This window comes from Pan paniscus, chromosome 7 (genome assembly GCF_029289425.2).
Source record: "Pan paniscus chromosome 7, NHGRI_mPanPan1-v2.0_pri, whole genome shotgun sequence".
Taxonomy (NCBI): domain Eukaryota; kingdom Metazoa; phylum Chordata; class Mammalia; order Primates; family Hominidae; genus Pan; species Pan paniscus.
The window spans coordinates 140495483-140511239 of record NC_073256.2 but is presented as its reverse complement, the minus strand read 5'-3'; the positions used below and the strand labels follow the sequence as shown (position 1 = coordinate 140511239).

Sequence of the window (15757 nt, the reverse complement as noted above, 5' to 3'; positions counted from 1 at the left end):
GAGTTTGGATGTTATCAGAATAGGAAACCACTGTAAGTGTTAGCACAGCAGAATCACAATCAGGTATGTGTTTTAGGAAGACGATCCTGGCAGCAATGGCAAATGGATAGAGGGACAAGGAATAAAGGAGATCACTAAGAAAGTTACTACAGAAAATCTCAGCCAGAGATATGGGAGCATAAATAGGAGAGGTTTCAGAAGCCAAGCAGAGGTTCGGTATGGATTCAACATGGAGTGAAGAAGAGGGAATCAGGATGCGATCTTGCGTAAAATGAAGATAAGAATAGATACAGGGCTGGTGTGATGACTAAATGAAAGAATACATGTTGAGTGCTCAGTAGAGTACTGAACACCTAGCTGGAGTTTAATTTACAAAAAATTAAGCTTTTGAACTTAGGCAAAAGAGGAATAAGTTTGGGGTTAGGAAATAATAAACCTGCTTTTAAACATGTTGTTTAAGGCCCTTGTGAAACTGATCTAGAGTCATGCTGTCTGAAAGAAATACAACGTGGGCTACATACGTAATTTAAATTTTTCTAGGAGCCATATTAGAAAAGTAAGAAGAAACAGGTAAAATTAATCTTAATAATATATGATATGCTTTGGCTCTGTCCCCACCCAAATCTCATCTTGAATTGTGGCTCCCATAATTCCCACATGTTGTGGGAGGGGCCCAGTGGGAGATAATTGAATCACGGGGGCAGTTTCCCCCACACTGTTCTCATGGTAGTGAATAAATCTCACGAGATCTGATGGTTTTATACAGGGAAACCCCTTTCCCTTGGTCTTCATTTCTCTCTTGCCACCACTACATAAGAAGTACCTTTGCGTTCTGCCATGATTGTGAGGCCTCCCCAGCTACATGGAACAGAGAGTCCATTAAACCTCTTTTTCTTTATAAATTACCCAGTCTCGGGTATGTCTTTATTAGCATGAGAACAGACTAATATACTTTATGAACTCAATGTGTGTCTAAAACATTAGTATTTCAATATTTAATCAATTAAAAATTATTGAGATATTTTACACTTTTTATCATATTAAGTCATCAAAATCCACTGTGTATTTTAATTTTACATGTGCTTCATATCTCAATTTGGACCAATCACTTTTCAAGGGCTCAAGAGTTACATGCAAGCTAGTGGCTCCTGGAGAGCCCAATCTAGAAGATTTCTAGTAGGTAGTAGTAGCAGAAGTAGGTCTAAGTCAACAGTGTTTACATGGCAGATGAAGCCTGAGGCTTGGTGGTGATGTGATTATCGAAAAGAGTACCTGAAATATGGAAGGAAGTAAGCCAAAGAAAGATGTCTGGGGAGCACAACATGAAAGGGGAAGGCACTGGAAGAAAAGTCAGTAAAATAAGGGGGAAAAATGATCAGAGAGGTAGAAAATTCAGCAAAAGCTGTACCATGAAGCCAAAGAAAATAATTTCAGGCAGGATGGGAAGACAAGAGTATTTACTGTTTCAGTAAAATGAGAACTGAAAAGTGACCAATGGATTGAACAATTAGGAAGATTTTGAGGGAGCCCAGTATACTGGGCTTTATGATCAAGTCTGATTTTTAAGTCCCAGCTCTGCTGCTAACTGCTCAGCCACAAATGTTTTTAGTGAAGGGTGGCAGAATATGCCATCCCGAACATCCCACTTTGGCATAAGGATTACTTTGAGCTAAAGGTAAATGAGAAAAAGCAGATATAAGGAAAGCTCTCAGCCAGGTGCGGTGGCTCACGCCTCTAATCCCAACACTTTGGGAGGCCTAGGCGGGCAGATCACGAGGTCAGGAGATCAAGACCATCCTGGCCAACATGGTGAAACCCTGTCTCTACTAAAATACAAAAAATTAGCTGGGCGTGCTGGCACATACCTGTAGTCCCAGCTACTTGGGAGGCTGAGGCAGGAGAATTGCTTAAACCAGGAGGCAGAGGTTGCACAGTGAGCCGATCACGCCACTGTACCCCGGCCTGGGCAACAGGGTGAGACTCCGTCTCAAAAAAAAAAAAAAAAAAAGAAAAAAGAAAAAAAGAAAAGAAAAGCTCTCTGCTCTTGTCTAAAAGTTTACATAAATTTGCATACATTTACAAAGGGGTCCCTCTTCCCTTCTCTACCAGGAAGGACAACGGTTGATCACAGGAGTTGACTTTAGATCTTTATCATCCTGAAAATAGCACCAGAGAAATGTATATAACTACCATTAGTTTCCCATATATTTGCCTTCCCACAATTTGCTGCCCCTAGAGACTCAAGGTCCTCTTCTTTTGTCTTGTCACTTCTCTAAAAATGTATTGTTCTTTGATGAAGATGCTATATAAGCCAGAGCATAAGCCACTTTTTGAGTTAGCAATACCTGGATACTGTCATGTGTTACATGCATGACACAAGTTGATAACATCTCATACTAATACCTGGATACTCTGGGTATTCTAATGTGTTACACGCATGATAGATATTAATAACTTGTTCATTCTTCTCTTGTTAATCTATCTTTTGTTACAAGGGTCCAGTTGAGAATTTAGAAGGGTAGAGGAAAAATTATTTTTTCTCCCCAACAACCAACAGTGAAAAGGGAACAATGGACAAAATAGTAACACTTATGGTGCAATATCTCAGGAGAGGCTATCGAAGATAGGGATTAGCACTAGAAGAAATTAAGATCACCTGTTTTTATGAATAAGGTAATGAGGGCTGAACTTTATGAATAAGGTAATGAGAGCTGAACTTTATGAATGAGGTAATGGGGGCTGAACTTACAATATACTTGAGGCTGCAATGGGGAAGGAGAAAGGAAAGCTTGAAGGTATCTATTTTCCCATGAATCAGGAGGCCTGGCAGTCAGAATAAGAGTAGAGTCCAATGCAAGGAGACAAGGAAATTGGTAAAGGTTTGCGACACTTGGTGGAGAATAGGAAACGTTAAGTAACAGTAGACAAGCAAATGAAGTGCAAAGAGTCCTCGATGTTGAAGTTCATTATTCTGTCATGAAATCAATCAACAATTATTTTTATTTTTTTCAGAAGTATTAGCAAATAGACAGTGGTACTGATTTAAGATTAGGAATTGGTGAGGTAAGTTAAGCAAGAATAAAGGGTAGAAAAGTTGGGCCCATGACTTTTTTGGTAAAGGGCAGAAACAATGATTTACAGATTTTTACCTAATGAATCACAGAGAAGTAAATTATATGTCACATGTTTTCTTTAACTATTTAAGTTACCAAGATCAAGTTTCCCATAATAAGAAAACTCTCCTACATAATCACAATATAACCATCAGCACCAATAAATTACATTTATACATTACCACCATCTAATCCTAAAACTCCAATCAAATTTTGCCAATTTTCCTAATAAGTTCTTTATAGCAAAAGGATCAGTCCAGATTCATGCCTTTGTCATGTCCCTTTCATCCCCCTCAGATTAGGAGTTCTTTAGTCTTTACCCAACTTGCATGATCTTGTCCCTTGTAGAGATATCAGCACAGTTTTGTTATTAGATGTCCTTAATTTAGCTTTGTGTGATGATCCCACTGATTAGATTCAGGTTATATATCTTGGGAGGAATATCACAGAAATGATGCCGTGTTCTTTTCACTGCATCCTATCAGGTGGCACACAAATTTTGATTCATTCCACTACTAGTTATATTAACTTTAGTCATTTGATTAAGGCAGTGTTTGCTAGGCTTCTTCATTATATAATTTTTTTTCTTCTATAATTAATAAGTATTTTGTGGGGGGGTACTTTGTGACTATTCAATATCCATGCCTTACTAAACTGTTTGTATATTGGTTACAACATGAACTCATAGATTTCAATTTTATTCAATGCATGACCCATCTCCAATATGACCAGAGGGAGCTCCTTCAAGCTGGCAACTGTGTCTTTTTGACACATCCCGAACATTCTTTGAACAATTCCTTCTTTCTGGCTACAAAATGTTACAGGCTCATCCTGTACTTTCCCTGTCTGCATTCTGAAATTGGCCATTTTTGCAAATATCCTTGATTCTTTTTAGTAGAAAGTGGTATTTTGAAAACAAGAACTCAACACCGGGTATATTCATTGCTGCTGGCATGCTATTGCTCCCAGGCCCTCTGGGTGTACGAAGCTAGGGAATGTGTACATATATTTGTACATACCTCTATTTAGTGCTATATCTATCTCTATATATTCAAAACCAGGGGTTCAAACTGATATATCTAATTCCAATACAATACCATGGGGTTTATTCTAGTTTTCTGCCCTCCATATATGTAAGTCTCTTTTCTAAGAGTGAGAAACTTGGCCCTCATTATCCCTAATATATTTATTTGATCAAAGCCCCCTGTATTAAACTAGCTTCCCATCACTGCCCCATTCGCTATGCAGACACCCTCTGCCTCTCTGCTAGGCTGCTGCAGCTGTCCTTCCCTCTTAGCCCCGCTGCATGAATACCTATCTCCATCAATCCCACTTAATTGCTTTCGGACTAAATTGTTTCACAAGGGAAGAGAAGAGGAAGAAGAGTGAAAACCAACTTTTTTTTTTTGAGATGGAGTCTTGCTTTGTCGCCCAGGCTAGAGTGCAGTGGCAGTGGCACGATCTCGGCTCACTGAAACCTCCACCTCCTGGGTTCAAGTGATTCTCTTGTCTCAGCCTCCCAAATAGCCAGGATTACAGGCGTGCACCTCCACACCCAGCTAATTTTTGTATTTTAGTAGAGACAGTGTTTCACCACGTTGGCCAAGCTGGTCTCGAACTCCTGACCTCAAGCGATCCGCCCGCCTTGGCCTCCCAAATTTCTGGATCACAGGCCTGAGCCACCACACCCAGCTGAAAATCAATTCTTTAAAATTCTTAGATCTGGCACCCCACAACAACAATGTGCAAAGAAAACTGTGTTATTTCTACATTGCCTCATGATGTACCAGAAATTGATAAACTAGCAATAATGGGCTGGGTGCAGTAGCTGGAACCTGGGAGGTGGAGTTTGCAGTAAGCTGAGATCATCCCACTGCACTCCAGCCTGGGTGACAGAACAAGGCTCCGTCTGAAGAAAAAAAAAAAAATAGCAATAATAAATTTTAAAATTTAAGAAAAAAAAAGTAAACTACTAGAGATACTATTAAAACCAGCACTTTAATTCTTTAAAATGTGAACCATGTTATCATTCTGTTTTTTCCCACTTTCGTCCTTTAGCACTTATGAGAGTATTTTGCAAGGTACCTGAAATATAATAGAACTTAATAAATCTTTCTGAATGAATAATGAATAGCAGGTACGAAAACAGTCAGTGAATTAATAACTTGTTAAATAATGTAGATATCAATGGTATCAGCTTACCTGTTTCCATGTAAGTCAAAAACATAAATATTTCCTTGGTGGTCCCCAGCAATTAAGCAGTCGCCTGTGCCATCAAAAGCCACATTCAAAAATCGCAAAACTTTTGGATGGTAATCGGAAGTGTTGTGAATAATGTTCACTATAATTCTGTCAAAGAAAAAAACCCAAACATTGAATCTATGTCACGTATTACTTGATATTATGAAAAATATGGCAAGTAAAGCATTTCGTCTGTTCATTCTTCCCTCTCCTACTGCTACCGCTATACCCCCGCTCCTCTAGAATCAATCTTACCAGGATTTCAGAAAAACAGGTCAGAAGCTACTCATTATCAAAATAGCTACTGTTCATTTATTCATCAAATACTTGAAAACTCACTGTGTCAGACACAGAACAAGCCAGGTGCTAAGAATAATTGATATGGTCCCTGCTTTCATGGCACTTACAATTTAGTAGTAAGGACAGACTTTAAAAAAATAAACACACATATAAACAGATTTATAAACTGTGATTAAGTGATAACAACAGGGTATGAGATTTTGTTTTTGTGTATGGAATGTTTCACAGTGAATTACGCATGCATGAGTTTTACTTCCATTTCTAATGTATCTACCATGAATACCCTGGCAGGCGAGTTCTGTAAGGACAGGACCACTGCTTGCTCATTACTGTACCCCAGCACCTGGCCTACAACACACAAAAGACACTCAAAATATGCCTGCTGAATGAACAAATGCTTTAAGAAATCATTCTTTAAAACCCACATTAATCATACTGCCATATAAAACAGTAAGGGAGCTTATTTTTCAATCTTATTCTGGAGACACATATGTAATGATTAAACTTAAATGAAAACGAAAATATTCTAACCTGAAGTTTTAAACACTGATACACACACACACACACACACACACATACACACAATTAAAAGAAAAAATAAAGAAGAAAAATCAAAACCAAACACGTCTCTAGAAAAATTTCAAAAAATTAGCCAGGCATGGTGCATGTGCCTGTGATCCCAGTTACTCAGGAGTCTGAGGTGGCATTATCACTAGAGCCTGGGGAGGTCAAGGCTTCAGTGAGCCATGATCATGCCACTGCACTCCTGCCTGGGTGACACTGTAAGACCCTGTCTCCAAAGGAAAAGAAAAATACGTATAGGGAAAAAAAGATGAATACAGCTAAATATTAACAGCAGCTGTCTGCAGGTAATAGCAATATGGTTAATTTTTTTCCCCTTTCTACTCTTCTATCTTTTAGACATGTTATTTAATGATTACATACTATTTTCATAACAGGAAAGACAAGAATACATGTGTTTAAAGTTACCCTTTTTGAGAGAAGGATCATATACCCTGTATCTGTTGAAAGAAAATTTATAAAATTAACTTACAGCACAAAATAACTCCTTAAAATAATATATGTGCGTATATTCTGGTCACAAAGATCAGAATAATCCCATTCTTTATTGCAACAATTGTTTTTAATCATGAAAATTTTATCTTAATTGATTTTTCATAAATTTTTGGATTTTATTTTTTTTTTTGAGATGGAGTCTCGCTCTGTCACCCAGGCTAGAGTGCAGTGGTGCAATCTAGGCTCACTGCAATCTCCACCTCCTGGGTTCAAGTGATTCTCCTGCCTCAGCCTCCTGAGTAGCTGGGATTACAGGTGCACGCTACCATGCCCAGCTAATTTTTTGTATTTTTAGTAGAGACAAGGTTTCACCATGTTGGCCAGGCTGGTCTTGAACTTTTGACCTCGTGATCCGCCCACCTTGGCCTCCCAAAGTGCTGGAATTACAGGCGTGAGCCACTGCACCTTGCCTAGTTTTTGGATTTTATATTAGAAACATCTATCTTCATTATAATTTCATTAAAGTATACTAAATTGAATTAAGTGGATTAAACATTTTCTCCATGTGTATCTAAACATAAGGCTTTTTAGACTCATTAAAGGAAATAGCAAAATTCTTAACAATGCTTATTTTTATCTAGTCCCCAAGGAATTAAAAACACAAAAATAAACGTACAGAAATGACAAGCAATATCAAAATGTTTCATGGCAACTAAACTCAGAGCAAACAACTTTTTCCTCCAGTCTTATTTTCTAGAACACTTATTACATGTTCTGGCTACAAAATTACACAATCATTGTTCAAAATATGAAAAATATAGAAATACACTAAGAAACAAATACTCAATTATAATCCTACCATGTAGATGTAATCACAATAGTGACATTCTGCCCGATTTTTCATATAAATCACACGTAAAAAATTTATTTTAGAGCAACTTCCTTTCAGATTCTCACAGATTGCCTGACAGAGTTCCTCAGTTCTCAAACATAAGAAGAATATCAAATATTTACTGAGCACCAAATGTGTAAGACAACCTGTCTGGTAAATCTGATTCTCCCCACTGACAGCCTTAGTGATTAACTTCCCCAAGGTCACAGAGTTGGTAAACGGACATTTACTTCAACAAAATACATCTGACTCCAAGTCAGTGCTCTCTGCCTGTCTAAACAGCATGAACAACGGGTTTTAACGAACACAAAGATAAGCTATGCTTTAGTGGAAGAAGCAAACAAGACATTTGGATAATCAACCCATTTCTTTCACTTTTTGAATCTTGCACATATATCTAGATATTTTGTATCATCAAGAAAGAGAAGGCGAGTTGGCTATAACTTTTAGAATGTTTAGAGAATACCAGAGGTGGGAGTGGTATTCACACAAACTCAGAATTTGAAAATGAAAAACTTGAGGAATCCCCACTTTAGAGAAAATTTTTTATTCAATGTAGTTGAGACAGCGGCATTGATAAAGAGGCCTGACAGTAACCAGGAACCAAACAAGCTGCTGGTAAAACGTCTCGCATCGCACTTTGGATATACAGAGTAGGCACTTAAAACTGATTTGTCGGCCAGGCGCGGTGGCTTACGCCTGTAATCCCAGCACTTCGGGAGGCCAAGGTGGGTGGATCACGACATCAGGAGATCAAGACCATCCTGGCTAACACGGTCCGTCTCTACTAAAAATACAAAAAATTAGCCGGGAGTGGTGCGCCTGTAATCCCAGCTACTCAGGAGGCTGCGGCAGGAGAATCGCTTGAACCCGGGAGGCGGAGGTTGCAGTGAGCCGAGATCGCGCCACTGCATCCGACTCTGGGCAACAGAGCAAGACTCTGTCTCAAGAGAAAAAAAAAAATTCTGATTTGTCAAGAAGCAACCAAAGGATCAATAGAAAAATCACTAGAGGCCGGGCGCGGTGGCTCAGGCCTGTAATCCCTGCACGTTGGGAGACTGAGACAGGCGGATCACCTGAGGCCAGGAGTTCAAGACCAGCCTGGCCAACATGGTGAAACCCCGTCTCTACTAAAAATACAAAAATTAGCCGGGCGTAGTGGCGCGCGCCAGTAATCCCAGCTACTTAGGAGGCTGAGGCAAGAGAATCGCTTTAACTCGGGAGGTGGAGGATGCAGTGAGCCGAGGTCGCGCCACTGCACCCCAGCCCAGGCGACAGAGCAAGACTCCGTCTCAAAGAAAAGAAAAATCACTGCTCGAACAAGAAACACACTGAAACAGGAACTCAAGCAATTTCCGTGAAATCCTAGGGAATTAGGAGCAATAAGATCACTCTGCGTGCAGAAATCGAAATCCAAATGGCACCGCTTTGTAGCAAAGGCTTCCAGGGAAATCACACAAGACAGGCTGAGCCTCAAACAGGACAGGTAACTGGGAACAGAATGAAAAGCAGCGCTGGCCGTACTAGAAGCCCCCCAGCAATGCATAATGAACGCCCCAGCCCCTACAAACACGCCGATAAGTAAACTCCAGAGAACCGGAAGTGTGTTTTGTTCCATCGCCGTCCCCAGCGCTTAGAGGCGTGCTTGGCACACAGTAGGAGCTCAACAAATAGTTGATGAATGCTTGTGCGTCTAAACACATCCAAGGATTTAAGGATGGATAAACTGCAGCCTTTGGAAGAGGCAGAATTGTCCTGCTCTTCCACCCCGCATCTCCTCCTGGAGTTCTGCTCCAGCTGCAACTGTTAAATACTCACTGAGCACCTACTACGTGCCAGGGACACTAGCGGGATACCGTGATCATAAAAGCAGGAGAGTCCCGGCACACAGCAAAAGCCGCAAGTTCCCAGGTCTGAGAACCACCGGCCTCCTCCTGCTCCGCGCTGTCCCGGACCAGACCCCCGCTCCCAGAACTCAGAAGGGGATCTCTGCGGACCCTGGCGTCCGGAGCCATCTGTTCCACCGCAGGTCATCCAACCCAGGGATGCGGGGCAAGGTCAGAGCCAGAACCCGGAACGCTGCCTGACGCCCGGCGTCCCCTCCTCGCCGGTCTCCATCCCCTCCACAGCCCGCGCCCTCCCGCCACGGCCTTTACCCGTCCCGCGTGGCCGGGGACGGCTTGCGGTGCCATATCTTGCCGCTGTCCTTGTTGCCTAGGTCAGTGCTCTGCATGGCGAAGCTCACCCACGACCGCCGGCGGCCCGCTGGGTAACCGTCCCAGCGCCTTCCCGGCAGGCCCAGCGCTCCTGGCCCGGGAAATTTGAGCTCCGGCCGCGGCGGCCTAGGTCCAGCACCAGCAGGCCGTACCAACCCCCTTTCTAATAACAACCAATTGGAAGGCTGATCCCTCCCAAAATCCGCCCAAGCGGCCACTCCCTCTCTGGACAATGTAATCGACCAAAGACCTTCTCTTAGACTCCACCTCTTTCTGAGCTCAGTCTTCCCGCCCCCGGACCCAAAGCCTTCTGGGAATCGTAGTTTTCTGCAGGTGGATCATAGACCCGAGGAATTGGCTTGGGAATTCCGCCCTTTGGGAGCCTCGTGGGGTTTTAGGCTCCCATCAGAGGCAATAAAAGTCATTTTCTCCTGTGGTCCCTGCATTCCGTTCTAAATTGCTTTTAGGGATTAAGGAATTGTATAGAAATAACTAAGAGAAGCAAGGAAACAAGTGCAGAGAAGCAAGGAGACAAATACATTGAGAACTGATGGGTTCCTTTCATAGAACGTTCGGGCTCAAATGAAACTTACAGATGAAATAGTTCATTCTTCCTGACCTTTTCACCATCCTCATGGTTTTGTTTCGTTTCTTCAGTTTCGTAATCTGACAGGCCTTCCAGCATTATGATGTCCAGTCCACCAATCATGGTCCAGAAAAGCAATAATATCAACAACTGGCTGCCTCGACTTTAGCGTTCCTTTGATAAAAATTCACTTAGTGCCTCCGGAGCGCTTACTAGGTATGGGGCACTTTTCTACTATACCGAATATATCAACTCAATTAATCCTCGTAGCAAATTTACAAGTTAGGTAGTACTAATTATCTCCATTTTTAGTGCTCTATGAGGTTGTGCATTAATTTCCTGAGGCTGCCCTCACAAATTACCACAAACTTGGTGACATAAAAAAGCAGAAATGTATTCTTGGGAAGTTCTTGAGGCCATACATCGGAAATCAAAGTGTCTGCAGCCTCCTTTCAGGGTCTAAGCAAGATTCCCTTACTTGTCTATTCCAGTTTCTGGGAGTTGCTGGCGTTCTCGGCTTGTGATCGCATCGCTCCATTCTCCGCTTCCATCTTCACACGTCTTTCTCCTCCTGGATGTATCTTTTCCTCTTCTGTCTGTTTCAAATCTCCCTCTGTTTTTCTCTTATAAGGAAACTTGTCATTGGGTCCATATGAATAATACAGGAATACAGGATGATCTTTTCATCTCAAAATCCTTAACTTGATTACATCTGCAAAGACCCTTTTTCCAAGTAAGGTAACAGTCACGGATTTTGAGATTAGTATGTTGACATATATTTTGGGGGGCCACCAATCAACCTGTTACAGGTAAGTACTAATATTATCCACTTTTGCAGACAAGGAAACCTTAAATCTTTCCATTCCTAGTCTCTATGTTGTTCTACAACAGAAAAATGATGTTAAAAAAATTATATGGTCGTGGTATTTGAAAAGTTCAAACTCTTGATCAGAAAAGCAAATTCTCAAAAAAAATACTAACGCAGATTTTTAAACTTTATGTTGTTATCAACGGGTGGCTCTGAGAGATCAGACAACTTGTAATGACCTATTGCAGAGGAAGCAACTGCAGCTCTTATTTTTATTTATTGGTTTTGAGATGGAGATAAACTACATGTATCAATGTTTGCATTATTATTTAGGAAACTTAGAATCTTAAATTTAAGATACAGTGCCTAACCTGAAACAGATTATTTCACAACATTTCTATCCCACACCATTAACCAAACAACCTTTTTTTATCGGAAGCAAAGATGAATCTGCTGAATGATTTTCTTAACTTCTCTAGCTTAACCTAGTTTGGGCTGTCTCAGCCCATGTGACCATCCTATTCAATCTCAGATATGTGATAAAGAGGTTTATATGTTAGATCTTCTGGACTCCCACTTTGTACTTATCTTTTGATTTAGGGGGCACAATTTGAAGGTCAGGCTGAAGAGATGTGTACCCACAGCTGCTAAAGTTCTACTCATTAGATCTCCCAGTTTTTACAACACTAATTGGTAGTCTCTTGTGATCTAGTTCCTTTCTGTATTATTAGTCACTCAATAACAGGTACATACTATTTATATGTATCTATCTGTATATATACAGATAAATAATGTACAGATAAATATATATACATATATATTTGGATATCCAAATGTATATATATGGATATACACACACACACGTATACACTTACAACACTAATTGGTAGTCCCTTATGTTCTAGTTCCTTTCTGAATCATTAGTCACTCAGTAACAGGTACATACTATTTATATATATATATACACACACATATGTTATATATATAAAATACATATACATATATAAAGGTATCTATATGTATAAAAGTATATAGTATAAGTATACCTATATACCTATTATATATATGGTATACTATATACCTATACTTTATACCTTTATATATAAAGGTATACTACATACCTATTTATATATAAAGGTATACTATATACCTATTTATATATAAATATACCTTTAGTATACAGTATACCTTTGTATAGTGTAAAGGTATACTATTTATATGTACTTTCATATGTATTTATAAAGGTACACAGTATGGACCTTTATACATTTGTTTGTTTGTTTGTTTGAGATGGAGTCTTGCTCTGTTGCCCAGGCTGGAGTGCAGTGGCGTGATCTCAGCTCACTGCAACCTCTGCCTCCCAGGTTCAAGTGATTCTCCTGCCTCAGTCTCCCAAGTAACTGGGATTACATGCTTGCGCCACCACGCCCAGCTAATTTTTGTATTTTTTTTTTTTTTTTTTTTAGTAGAGATGGGGTTTCACCATGTTGGCCAGGCCGGTCTCGAAATCCTGACCTCAAGTGATCCACCCACCTCGGCCTCCCAAAGTGCTGGGAATACAAGTGTGAGCCACTGCACCTAGCCTATATATATTTATATGTGTATATATATAAATACATACACACACAAATAATATGTACCTTTATATATATTTATGTACATATAAATAGTATGTACTATATAAATAGTATGTACATATATAAACAGTATGTACATATATACATATATAAACAGTATGTACATATATACATATATATATTATATATACACATATGTACCTGTTATTGAGTGACTAATGATTCAGAAAGGAACTAGAGCAGAAGGGACTACCAGTTAGTGTTCCAAGTATATACATATAAACAGTTTTACTGAGAAATAATTGACATTCAATAAACTTTACATATTTAAAGTGTACAGTTTTATAAGTTTTTAGGTAGCTAACCCCCCCCATGAAACCATCACTATAATCAAGATAATGAAAACATCCATCATCCCTAAAAGTTTCCTCATCTCTCTTTGTAACCTTTCTACTCCCACCCCACTTTGCCCATGAGCAACCACCGATCTGTTTTCCTTTCTTTAGTTAACATTTTCTAGAAATTTATATAAATGGATTCATAGACTACGTGTATGTATTGTACTTTGGTGTCTTTCCTTTTTTTTGTTGGTCTGGTTTCTTTCATTCATCATAAATTTGAGATTATTTTGAGATTCAATTGTGTTTTTGTATGTATCAGTAGTTATTCTTTTTTATGGCATCAATTGATATGGTTTGGGTTTTTGTCCCCACCCAAATCTCATCACGAATTGTAATCCTCACATGTCAAGGGTGGGACCAGGTGGGAGGTGATTGGATGGATCAGAGGAGCAGCTTCCCCCATGCTGTTCTCATGATAGTGAGTGAGTTCTCACAAGATCTGATAGTTTTATAAGGGGCTCTATCCCCTTCACGTAACACTCTCTCTTGCCTGCTGCCATGTAAGATGTACCTCTTCCCCTTCCGCCATGATTATAAGTTTCCTGAGGCCTCTCCAGCCCTGTGGAACTGTGAGTCAAATAAACCTCTTTTCTTTGTAAATTACCAACTCTTGGGTATGTCTTTAAAGCAATGTGAAAATGGACTAATACATCAATATACCACAATTTTTTTTTTGAGACAGGGTGTCATTCTGTTGCCCAGACACGAGTGCAGTGGCATGACCACGACTCACTGCAGCCTTGACCTCCCAGGCTCAAGGGATCCTCCCACCTCAGCCTCCTGAGTAGCTGGGACTATAGGTGTCACACCTGGCTAATCTTTTGTATTTTTTGTAGAGACAGGGTCTCACTGTGTTGCCCAGGCTGGTCTTAAACTCCTGAGCTCAAGCTATCCACCAACCTCAGCCTCCCAAAGTGCTGGGATTACAGGTGTGTGCCACCATGCCTGGCCCAATATACAACAATTTGTTTATCCATCCATCTGATCCACCTGGTGATGAACACTGGAGTTGTTTGCAGTTTTTGGCTATTCCGAATAACACTGCTGTGAATGTTCTTATGCAAGTCTTAGTATGAACGTGTGCTTTCATTTGTCTTGGATAAACCCTAGAAGTGGAATAGTTGGGTCATATGGTAGGAGTAAGTTTAACTTTTTAAGAAACTGTCAAACATTTACAAAGTAGTTGTGCCATTTTACATTCCCACCAATAGTATGAGAGAGTTCCAGGTGCTCCACATCTATGATGAGTCTGTAATTTTAGCTATTCCATGTTGTAGTGGTATCTCATGGTGATTTCAATTTCCATTTCTGAAATGACAAATGACGTTCAACAACTTTTCACGGGATTATTTGCCTTCTGCATACATCCTTGGTGAATTATTTGTTCATATCTTTTGCCTTGTTTTTAATCGTTTTGTTTTTATTGAACTTATTAAAGAAAACTTATTATTAAATTTTCATAATACTTTACATATTTTGGATACAAACTTTTTATTCTGTATATGTTTTGCAAATATTTTCTCTCAGTCTGTGGCCTTTTTTCCCATTCTCTTAACAGTATCTGTCAAAAAGCAGAAGTTATTAATGTCTACAAAGATCAATCCATCTTTTCTTTTATGGATTGTACTTTTCATGTCATATCTAAGAAACATTTTCCCAAACCAAGGTCACAAAGATTTCTTCCGTTGTTTTTTTCTTTGTATTTCAAATATATTCTTAGAAGAATGGAAAGTTGTGTGTGTCTAAGGGTATTTTAGATTTTGCTTTGCAAAGCCCTTTCTCCTTGTGCTCTTACACACTACACTTTCGCAGCTGAAGGATGTCTTTCTTTTTACTATGATAATATATAATTTGGACAGAAAGAGAGTACTTCTAATTTGTTTGCTAGAGGGAGCTTAGTGGACATATAGATTGCCTAACATCTGAATACCCTTTTGGTCTGGGAAAAGTGTCACGATATTTGGAAGTAAAGAAGTGAAGCTATTCTCTTTCCCAGCTCTTTGGTAACTATATTGATAAGTCTCCAAAAACCTAGGCCAGTCAAGAGGTTAGCAAGCAAATTAAAGTAGTACAGTAACAAAAATAACTATCCCAGCACTTGGTGAGGTCAAGGCGGGCAGATCACTTGAGTCAGGAGTTCGAGGCCAGCCTGGCCAACACGGTGAAACCCCATCTCTACTAAAAATACAAAAATTAGCCAGGTGTGGTGGTGGGCACCTGTAGTCCCAGCTACTTGGGAGGCTGAGGCAGGAGAATCGCTTGAACCTGGGAGGTGGAGGTTACAGTGAGTTAAGATTGTATCACTGCACTCCAGCCTGGGTGACACAGTGAGACTCCATCTCAAAAAAAAAAGTTAACAAACAATAATTGAAAATATAATTAAAATATTCTGTATAAGAATAAAATACAATTCAAATTAATACAATTTTATTCACATAAATACAATTCAAATAATCTCTTTAAGAGCATCAAAGAGAAAGCAGTTAATAACCTTTAGCAAACTTCTTAAAATATCCCCTTCCCACCTTATTCAGTGAGGCTAGACTAAGTTATGCCACAGTAACGAACAATTTCAAAATCTCAGTGGCTTAAAACAGCTTTTTTCT

General features: G+C 39.7%; 1 protein-coding gene across 12 annotated transcripts in view; it reads right to left on the bottom strand.

Annotated features, from left to right (window-relative positions):
* Positions 1-15757, bottom strand: part of TBC1D31 (TBC1 domain family member 31) — a 123009-nt gene that overhangs the window by 83122 nt on the left and 24130 nt on the right. For 3 of the 12 annotated variants that reach the window (XM_008973939.4, XM_034966546.3, XM_034966555.3), the window contains exons 1-2: positions 9720-9926; positions 5316-5462 (exon numbers count right to left, since the gene is read on the bottom strand). In XM_008973939.4, the coding sequence (XP_008972187.3) occupies positions 5316-5462; positions 9720-9796 (224 nt within the window). In that variant the 5' untranslated portion in view covers positions 9797-9926. Of the gene's footprint in view, positions 1-5315; positions 5463-9719; positions 10049-15757 lie in introns of those variants that run through there. The other 9 variants (XM_034966551.3, XM_055116898.2, XM_055116896.2 and 6 more) reach the window with 5 other exon arrangements.